This window comes from Pagrus major, chromosome 3 (genome assembly GCF_040436345.1).
Source record: "Pagrus major chromosome 3, Pma_NU_1.0".
NCBI lineage: Eukaryota > Metazoa > Chordata > Actinopteri > Spariformes > Sparidae > Pagrus > Pagrus major.
In genome coordinates, this window is record NC_133217.1 from 6365931 (window position 1) to 6376761 (window position 10831).

General features: G+C 39.3%; 1 protein-coding gene across 1 annotated transcript in view; it reads left to right on the top strand.

Annotated features, from left to right (window-relative positions):
• Positions 1–8181, top strand: part of necab1 (N-terminal EF-hand calcium binding protein 1) — a 28908-nt gene extending 20727 nt beyond the window's left edge. Inside the window, exons 8-13 of the mRNA XM_073463137.1 lie at positions 821–897; positions 2150–2197; positions 5264–5376; positions 6512–6589; positions 6977–7068; positions 7781–8181. Coding sequence (XP_073319238.1) covers positions 821–897; positions 2150–2197; positions 5264–5376; positions 6512–6589; positions 6977–7068; positions 7781–7809 — 437 coding nt within the window. The 3' untranslated portion in view covers positions 7810–8181. The remainder of the gene's footprint in view (positions 1–820; positions 898–2149; positions 2198–5263; positions 5377–6511; positions 6590–6976; positions 7069–7780) is intronic.
• The last annotated feature ends 2650 nt before the right edge of the window (positions 8182–10831 follow it).

Sequence of the window (10831 nt, forward strand, 5' to 3'; positions counted from 1 at the left end):
GGTGTTTTTTGAGCGTTCCACAACTTTCCCAGACTTTTGTCCTAACTTGTTTGAAATATGTTGCTGGCATCAGATTCGGAATAAGAATATATAAAAATCAATGAAGTTGAGGAGGAAAGACATTGAATATATTGTCTTTGTGCCTTCAACTGAGTCTGTCAAAGGATTAGCAATCACATTCTGTTTTATATCTGTTTAACGCAGCATCCCAACTGTTTTTGACTCAGGCTTGTAGTGTGCATACTGAACTTTTGAGTACACGTTGTCACTTCATACTCCAAAACAATTAGAGTTAGTACAGAGTTTCCCATCAGAGTTTTAGCTGTAACATAACAAATTCTCACTCTTGCAGATAAAACTGTTAACTGCCTGAAAATAATCTTAATGTGGACATAAATCAACTTTAGATTCATTTTTTGTTTCTATAATTAATGAATTGTCTTTTATTCACACCACAGCCATATTTTTCCAGGTCCGGCCCGGTTTGTTGTACATATTCATCCATTGTTTGCACACAGTCAGTTTCCCATTAGCCCTCCATTATGACACCGGCTGCAGTTGCTAGGAGATTTGTGACACAGCAGCCGAGCCTCTATAAACTTCGATTACAGGCCTCAAAGCTTTCCTATTGATTGTCGTGGCTGTGTGTTGCATTACATGAAAGGAATGTCTTCTGGTACACCGCCACTATTTTAGAGTATTCGGCTGAAACCATCAATGTGTTTAAAATACAGTCGATGAATGCAGCACCTTTCATCCCTTCACCTTTGTTGTTTTTTCTCTTGGCCTGAAATCCATCCTCTCTGTGTGTCACCACCAGGTGTTTACGAGGAGGACGGCCAGTGGATTGTACAGGTCAACAGACTGCAGAAGCTTATCGATCGTCTAGAGCAAAAGGTGACTTTCACCCTTCCCATACACTCTCCTTTTCCTCAAGCTTCTGTTATTTTCTGTCGTCATCTCACTCCTCTCTCCATCTCGGCCATCTGGTCTTTACATCGCTCTCTCAGATTAACCACAAATCACTGCGAGTGGGCTCACGACAATATCAACAAATTACCTCGACTCAACAACACCCTCCCACGTACAAACACATACACATATGTACAGTATACGGGAGATGTGAGCTGCACACAAGCTGTCGCAGCTGCTATCTGCACGTGTTGAACGTAGCATGAAATCTGTTGAGAACATATCTGGCAGCTTGGTTTTGAACTTGAATATGAACCATCAACCTGAATTGATTTATTTGTGTTTGATCCTTTATTGATTAATCAATCAGTAACTTTATTCTAGTCACTTCTTTATTTTAATTACCGTTTTGGATTCTTTACTCTATTGACACACATAAATGTGGGTCCCAATCGAAGGATCTGGATCTGCACAAGGGATTAAAGATGAAATCTGACTGGTCGTGAGATGACTAATCTAATATCTGGCTAATTTGACCTCTTTATGGCTCTGAAATGTTTTCATATTAATACAAGCAAATAATTACACTAGCCACATAGGTGGCAAGTGTAGCAACTTGGGATTGCTTTGATTTGAAGTAGAAACAGAAAACTTTCCCACCTCCTAGCATTTCCAAGTGGTATTATTGTTGCCATCACAGTCAAAATGAACATTTTTGCAACTACCAACAACACAGGACAAAATGTGAGTTTATTAATTAATTTAGTCAATAATGGAGATGTGAAAGCATGACAGAAATGGTGCCAGGCTGCCAGCCTGACTGGATCGCCAGTCAGCCTTCATTTTCCTGGGAGATTTTCCTGGGTGATGGACAAAATGCAAAGTGAAAGCGAGGTTTATAAGGAAGCAATCGAAACACAGATGGTATACAGTATTATACTCTAGCCATTACATTGTGCAATCAACATTTACTTCATAATGATATGTTAAAGCAAACAAATTGCCAGTTTAATGGTTGAACAAGCCAAAAAGTTTGGAACCCGTGTTAAAAAACAATGGATCTTAAATGCAGCTAACTGATAACTATGTGAAAAAATGAATAGCATTTCTGCTACCCCCAAGTGGCCAGTTAGTGCAGCCCAGAGAATGGTGTGCAAATTCATACATACGTGCTGCTGAATTAGCAGAAAGTGTCACTATCAGGCGTCACGTGTATATTTGTGTTCTCGTCCTGCAGGAGATTCGTCTGGAGCCCGTCGATGAGGAGGTCTTGGAGAGCAAATCGGTGAGTTTCAATCGACTTTTCTGCTGTTTTGCTGGGGTGACCCCTCTGTGTCACTCTGTTCTCAACTGGTGGTGTATGACTGAAAGGGACGCCACGCTGATGATAACCACTCAGTGGTTGTCATAGCAACAGCAGGGAGGTAACCTGACCGAGATGTATCACCCTCTTCCTTTGCACTGTCTGTCTTCATCTTTACTCTTCCTGTTTATACTCAGTATTTAGTTTTAAGACAAGGCTTGTTGTTAATAAGGGAGCAGACTTGGAGGTATGACTTGTGTTTGTCTTGTAATTATCCCTGTAGAAAGTATTTATGAAATAGCTTCATACAACTTTATACCCATGATTTATTGTCAATAGCCTCAACTATATATTTACAGTGTAAATACTATAATAACAGGGCATGCATTTGTTTTATCTACCCACATGTATAAAACCTGCTGGCAGAGTAAATGTCCTCCAGGCTTGTGTTCTTGTGTTCAGTGATTTTTTTTTTCACTTCATACACAGTACACAGGTGTTTGTGTGTGTGTTATCATTCCCTGTTTAACCTCAGCGTCCATATGGTAAAGCGAAGGGAAACTGCTATTTCCAGCCAATCTTTATATCGCTCATTTCATGGCTGAAGAACTCTGTGTAGCTGACGAGTGACTCAGTGACAATCACAGCAGAGCATCACAAACACTCACAGGAGGATTTCTCTTCTTCACAGGAGGAGCAGGGAGAACGTTTATAGTAGACGGTTATTACCAGTGTTATTATTTTTGGAGAAGGTTTCACTAATTAGACATTTTAAGACCCCTGACTTAAATATTTTTGAAGATGGACACACATGTTTGATTGAACAACTGAAAATTATTTTAGGTTCTTTCTTTTTAAATAAAAAGGAAATGTTAAATGATAAAATGAACATGTGAGGTTGGTCAACACATGTGGAAATTCATTTCACATGATTTCACCAAAAGCCACATGTGGTTTTTGTAAATAACATGTGAAAACAACACATAGAAACACTATCCAGATAACAATATAATTACAATGCTCATGTCATTGGTATTATTGTAACATCTCAAATCATCGTCATCCCCTGAAAGGAGGCGTGCAAAATATGTCTTCTGTTCTAGGCTATTTAAACAAACATACAGTCTGTGTGCTGACAATGGAACAAATGCTTATAATGGAAAAGTGACATCTGATCCTTCAGATTCACCCCCAGAAACAAACAAAATAAAATTCAGTCTTAAAAAGTATTTCAGAATCCAAGAAAGCATTTTGAAAACATGTAAGCCTGTGTTTCCACCGCTTAGGCAAACACTGGTCCACCAATGAGTAATGGCACATGAATCAACCTACACGCTGGCATGTGATATTTCATATGTAAGAATAATTATAGTAATAATCATTTTGAGGTCATGATTGGTGGTGATTTGGGGGTAATTTCAAAGACATTTCAAATATGTTAATTGGTAGTTACCACCTCATTACCATAAAGTTTGCAGACCTGTACTTATTCCACATGTGGAAGATGATGTTTCTGAGCTGCAACTAATGATTATTTTCGTTATTGATTAGTCTGCCGACTTTTTCTTTTTTATTTATTTTATTTTAACTTCTTTTTAACTAGAGTAGTCCCATTGAGATCTATGATCCCTTTTTCAGGGAAGATCTTGCCAAGAAAGCAGCATAAAAAAAGTCGCAGACAACAACACAACAATAAACAACAAGGAAACATAAAACACAGAAGATACATACTAAGATAATGAATTACTTGAAATACCTGTGGACAGTCTGGTACCAATGGATTCATTAGCCAGCCATAAAATCATGCAGAAAGACCATCTGTTTGAAATATTTTTGACGGCCATTGCAAGTGAGGGGAGCAGAGCGCTCTGTCCACTTGAACTGACAGTCAAATCATACCTGTTGATCTCAGACTATTACTACAGTCAGAGCTCTTTTCAATCAAAGTGTAAATGTGAGATGGGAGTTTACCCAGGATGGCTTCATAAATAAACAAGTAGCGATGATTGAGCCTACAAACGGTCAGAGATGGCCACCAGGCCCCAGGGTAAACAGTACAATGATGATCTTGATTGAAATTTCACTTGTTTTCTCTAAAAGAACAGTCAGAAAATGGCACAAAAGCCCTGAGATGACGACTTAAAATGTCTTTTCCAGCCAAAAGCCAATAAGATTCAGTTTGAAATGATTATAAAAAGAGAAAGAAAAGCAGCAAATCTTCACATTGGAGAAGATTTAACCAGATGTGTTCATATATAATCATTAATTTCACTTGCATGCATGTCTTTAAGTTTCACAGCGTGTGTACCAGCAGTATCATAGCACTGCAGTACGAATGAAGCCATGCATATGAATATTACAAGTCTCTGTCATGTCTCATCACCCGCTCAATGCAGACGTGTCAGTGTGCGCGTGAATTAATCAATATGTAATTGGTGTGCGTCACTGGGAATGAATGCGCCGCTGAGAGAAAACCAGTCATGACCCCGGACACAAGACGAGATGTGTGATGGTGTTTGTGTGTGCGCGTTTACATGCATGAGTGCCTGTGTCTCCTTGTGTGTGTGTGTGTGTCTGTGAGTGCGTTTCTCCCAAATTAGCTGCTGAGAGAGAGTCCCGAGGTGTTTTAACAGTCGCACTCATTAACACACATACCTCAGGCCAATGGGCACACCATTCACTTCCTGTTCATATCAGCCTCTCTGCCTCTGTCAACAATTCCTCATCAGCCACAGGAAATGATTATCAGGCTTTCTATTGTCAGGATTCCTGTTTCTTGTTCCCTGCTGTTCACACTTTTTATACAACAAACAGATGTTTTTTTCCATCAGGTACCAAAAGTGTGAGAAAAGAAGGCTGAATGTATTCTTATGTTAATCATCAATCATATTATAAAAGGTCTGAGTGTTCACCCCACAGTTTTGCATCAGTCACCTGAGCCGACGTGAAGCCCTGCCAGAAGATCTTGTCTCCCACCTCCGTCAGAGTCCGCCGGGGGCGAATCCTGACCGTCTGACTTTGTGTCTTCACTTGTTTTTGTCTTCGCAGCACATCCTGATCGTCCAGAGGCAGCTCTCAGTGCTGGAGGAGGAGCTGGAGGAGTTTCGTTTGGCTCTCAGACAGTACATGGAGTGTGCCTGTGCCCAGACTGGATGTCTACAGTCAGTTCAGATTATTCTCTTTGTTTTTTTTGTCTTTATTCTGTCCAGTGTTTTCACAGTTCGGAGGGGCATGAGAATAAAAGAGGCATCCAAAAGAAAAAGGAAAGACCAGAGAAGAAAGTTAAAATTTAACACTTATGCAGTGTATTATCTGTAATCAATTACATGTTAATCCTGGAAGCAGGGTCTCTCCTCTGTTGCTCTTTCTGAGGTTTAAAGGGGTACTATGTAGTTTTGGAGAAGAAATTCAAACTCAGAATTTTAACATTTACAATATTAATGAGGTCATAATACAAACTCAGAAATATTTATTTTTCCATAACTGAATGAACAAGCTGCTCTGAGAGGAAAATATGGCCCCAGAACACTGTTTGAAGATAGAAAGGTGGCGGGGAAGTAAACGTTTCAACATGGACATGGTTGTTTTTTACCAAGTTCTGAGTACAATGAGGCATCAATACACAAAGACTGATTAAGTAATGAAATACAGATGAACAAAGGCAGGAAAAAGACAAAGACAGGAAGTGCAAAATGAAACATGACATGAGGAGAGTGAACTTAGGAAAATAAAACAGGAAATGACTAAACTAAAACCCAAAACCATGACAGCAGGTCCTTCGGCTGATCATTATGTATCATAACCTCACTGAGAAAGTTGCCTGAGATTATGAGCAGAGTTAAATTATTCAAGAGGCTTTAAAATAGAAACATGGCCATCAGTGAAACCGGTCGTGTCGGATCTAAAGACATGCTCTGGCGTCGGCGTCAACTGCCACACTTCAGGTCAGGAGATGGCAGAGCATTTGCATTTTCTCCAGCCAAAGATTTTTTAAGCATCCGCTTTGTCACCCTTTGACACTTCGTGGCACAAAAATATCTCTCACATTAACTGTCACTTTGGTTTCAGACAACTTCCGGCTGCCTAAAGGAAAACATGACATTTACATGCTTTGTCCTGACAGTTTCTCTAAATACTCAGTCACGTTTAATGAGACCAAAACCTCTAACAAAACACAATAATATAATCATAATTTGAGGACGCGATGCAGACAGAGAGGCAGAGCTGGGGGACATGATGTAGCAAACCAATTAGCGGTTGCATGACTTGTGCTCTGTCTTGTTTTGCATTTGGCAGCATCGCAGCTCAGCGGCTGGCAAATGAATCACGCTTCATTCTCTATGAATTCTGGGAGCACAACAATGTGTGGAAGAAGTAAGTGTTTGCATGCACCATATGCACCCTGGCTAATGTAGCGTGGCCTGTTCAAATAAAACCTAAATTATGTTCTTTGGTTCGCTTGAACTGAGTGAGAGAAGGTCTGCTCCACGCTGTGATCAGTGACGATGTTTTCTATGCAGTTTTAATGAAACTGATGAGAAAAAGAAGAGTGTCACTGTGACATTAACCTCAGTGTGAGCAGAGATACGGAAGAGATGCAGAGAGGAACTTGAGGAAAAATAAAGTCTGAAGTGTTTTGACATAAACTAAATTGAATTAGGTTTTAATTAGCTGACTGTTACCAGCAAATAGCCTTGAATCATTGGAAACACATTCAGGCATCACGATCAGTGAGTGGATCTTGTTGTTTCCTCTGCACAGTCACCTGCAGACTAACTACAGTAAGACCTTCCAGAGGGGGAACGTGGACTTCCTGGAAACTCCTGAGCTCGTAACCACCATGCTGGTTCCTGGTAAGAACATTCAAAATAGCTCCTAGTCTGATTCTCTGCTCACATCACTCAAACCATCACACCTCACGAGGTCAACAGGATGGATTTGATTAATTATCATGGAAATACTTATAATATCAAGTTGAATGTTATAATCTTTAGCTTATTGACTTGTGTAAAATAGACTTTAAAGTTGTAATCTAAAGTTGCATTCTGAGTTTTTTGTTGTTTTCGGTTTATTTTAAATTGTTATTTGAATATATTGTTGTTGTTGTTGTTGTTGTGTTTTTTGTTATCATTTTAGTTTTGTTTATTTTGTGGTCAAACTGGATGAATACTAGCTTAAACGCTAATTATGTCATGTTAAATCACATTTTATAGTCAAAAAGTCCTCTCAATCTTCCACCTTTGACAAATAAAGTCAAACACTGTATATTTTCCACTCATTTTCATTCGTAATACCTTTTTACTTTTGTCCACTTTTTGACATTTTTTCCCAGCATTTATTATTCCTGCATGATTACAATAAAATTATCTTAATTCTATCTCACAAGCATCATTAACCTCTTCATATTACCACATGAGCAGAGCAGAGGGCACGCTGAGTAAATTTGTCCAATAAAGTGTGTGTGAGGAGAATGCGCTCAGTGTCGAATTGATTGGGGTCATTTTTAGGGGTCACTGAATCTTCTTTTATATCATTTTGGTTTTATTTTCTCCTTCTCCTCCGCAGCCTCATGGTGGGTCCTCAACAACAACTGAAGGTGGACAGGCCCCCTTCACAGGTCGTTACTGACGGGCGCAGAGAGCAAACAGCCGCCTGTCAACACGCACACACACACACAAACACACACTCACCCACACACACTAACTCAACACAAACTCGTGAAGTCATGGTGATTAGTATCAATTTTATGACCTCCATGTTCCTTCATAGTTAGGTGGTAGCTGATATAGCCCACGTGTGCGTGTTTGTTTACACTCCTAGACGACGCTCTGGCGTCCAAAAAGCAATGACCTCGTCAGACGGAGACCCATCTGATGATCTGACATCATCACTGTGTTTGACGTGACATCATCTTCAGCCCGGGGTGGATCATGAGAGCTGAGGCGTGCAGTGAATGTGCATGACACAGCGAGTGTATGTGTGCGTGCGTGCGTGTGTGTGAGTTTGTGTGTGTGTGTGTGAGAGAGAGAGAGAGAGAGAGAGAGAGAGTGTGTGTGTGTGTGTGAGAGAGAGAGAGAGAGAGAGAGAGAGAGAGTGTGTGTGTGTGTGTGTGTGTGTGTGAGAGAGAGAGAGAGAGAGAGAGAGAGGAGGACAGATATAATTGTATCAATTGTAGCAGCTCTGGGGAGCTCATTAAAACCATTATTCTGTTGTTTCTGTATTAATGTGTCAAATTGAGATTAAAATCTGTTGGTCATAAATAAAGACAATATATTGTTGTGTAAACTATGTGTATCTCTTTCACTCTTTTTGGACTTCCATGTTTTTACCCCTGGTTATTGGTTTGTTGCTCTCTTTGTCTGCCAGAAGGACGTCTCAAAGATAACAGGCAGGCCACGAACAATTGTTTAGAGGTTTGTAGTTTTTAAAATAGGGAATTAGTTGTGCCCTTACAAGCACCCGGCCTATAATTATAGCCTGCTTCATTCATAATCCTTCTAGTGTGTTTGGAAAGTTATGACAATGATTGAACTTACTAGAATTATAGTGGTAAGAATACTCGATTTCTATGTAACAAAAAGTTGATAAATGGCTCATTGTTGGTCCGCTGCTCTCTGTGTGTATTCCTCTCCTGATATATTTGGTATATACAGTGTTGTTCTTGCATTTCACAAAATACAACAATAACGTTTCACAACATTTCAACATGACATTTCGGAAATGGTTGTCTTTTGACCTTCAGGGCCATCGTAGGTATAAGACCATAGGACACACACACACACACACACACACACACACACACACAAATGTGACATCCACAGAGGCATTTCACAAATGCTTGCCAATGTCACCACCCCTTGGACATGTACCAGTACTGCAGTTATGAAGGAACAGACTACTGTGAAGTAAATCTGTCTTTTCAGTTGGTCAGTGTTGTCATCTTTTTGTGGGAAAAATGGAAATGACGTGAAGTGCAAAATAATCAGAAGTCATTTATTATGATAAAGACAGGAAACTAAACAATGAACTGTAAGATAGGATGTGCGTGTCAGTGGCATCAGCAGTGTTGATGTGGATGTGTGGAGATATAGTGGAAAGCAATGCAAACAAACAATAATAAAGTTGGTGTCACAAAGGGAACACTGGCATCCGAGCACCGATAAACACCAATATTACTAAAATTACTGAAAAGTACTGAAGGGGAAAATACTCAATACTGAAGAAAAAGTATACACTATGTACATTTACTCAAAAGAGGCTTACAGTGAAAATATTGACATTGAGTTTTTCTTTCTTTAAGTGTCAGCTTGACATTTTCTTTAATTGATTCATTATTGTTATAAACCAAGTAATCACATTGAATCAGTGAATCTGCATTACAACAAGTAGATGAAAGATTTAAGGCCCTTCACACCATCACAGATCTTTTTAGTTGTTCTGGCTGATGAGACTTCAGGTCCGGTTGAAGTTCAGTGGACCTACAAAACACTGTGGACCAATCAGGATGATGACAGGGTAATTAGGTCAATCAATCAATCAATCAATCTTCATTTGTTTAATGCCAATTCACAACAACAGTCATCTCTTTCCAAACTGAGCAGGTCTAGACTGTACTCTTTCATTAAGGTGAAGGGGCACCAGTTTAATTGGTAACTGTTGTCATCTGTTTTGATGATCTACATCACTGAAAGTTATTATTCTGCCTGCAACAAAAAGAAAAGAAATGAAAAGACTTTCATCACCACTACAACAAACAGGATTACAAGTCTGTGTTCAGTTTACACTCTGCTGCAGAATATCTGAATATAAATTAATTATGCCCGTCTTAATTGTTTCCTCTGGTTTTATTTGTGGCAGAGCAGAAGTAAGAATGTGAATCGCAGTTAATGGGAAACTCATTTTATTATCTGATTTGCATTTTTAAATAATTAAAAACTAGTTTTTTTAAGCTTTTGTTAAAATTATCTTCACATGGACAGCAACAGCACTGTTCAGAAGAAATTCGTACTCTTGAGTGTCTCCTCAGACTACTGCTGATATAACAAAGGCAGCGTGGTGTGAACACAGAGGAAGCAGACTGTCCTTCACCCTTCATGGAGTCTGCACACATTGAGGCCAAACTAACTGATACACACAGTATGGCCTCACCTGAACCCTTTCCTACATATTACAGGGAGCTCAATATTGTGGTGCCATAATGGCTAAGAATGATGCTTGTGATGCTCACCTTCATCTACTTCCATCTACTGTGTATATACATAGTATAAAAGTATAAAAGGCTCAGAGGAAGTCGCTTTTCACAGGAACTACTGACTGAAACACACTTTCAGGCAGATATTGTGACTGACTGAGAAGCAGTCTGTGTAAGAATAGAATTGGAAACATGGACAAAACTTTTTATGAAAACTGTGTGTGAGTACAGAGTTGACTTTCATATTTGCTCATATCCTATTCCTGGATGTGTCATTTTTATGTCTAAAAAAACAGTATATATGGTCTCTTTTGCAGCTCCAGCAAATGTTGTCACCATCTGATAATAATGAGAAACGGAGCCAAGTAGATACATTATTACAACATCTTCTAAAGGATAAACCATTAAATCAAATACATACAGTA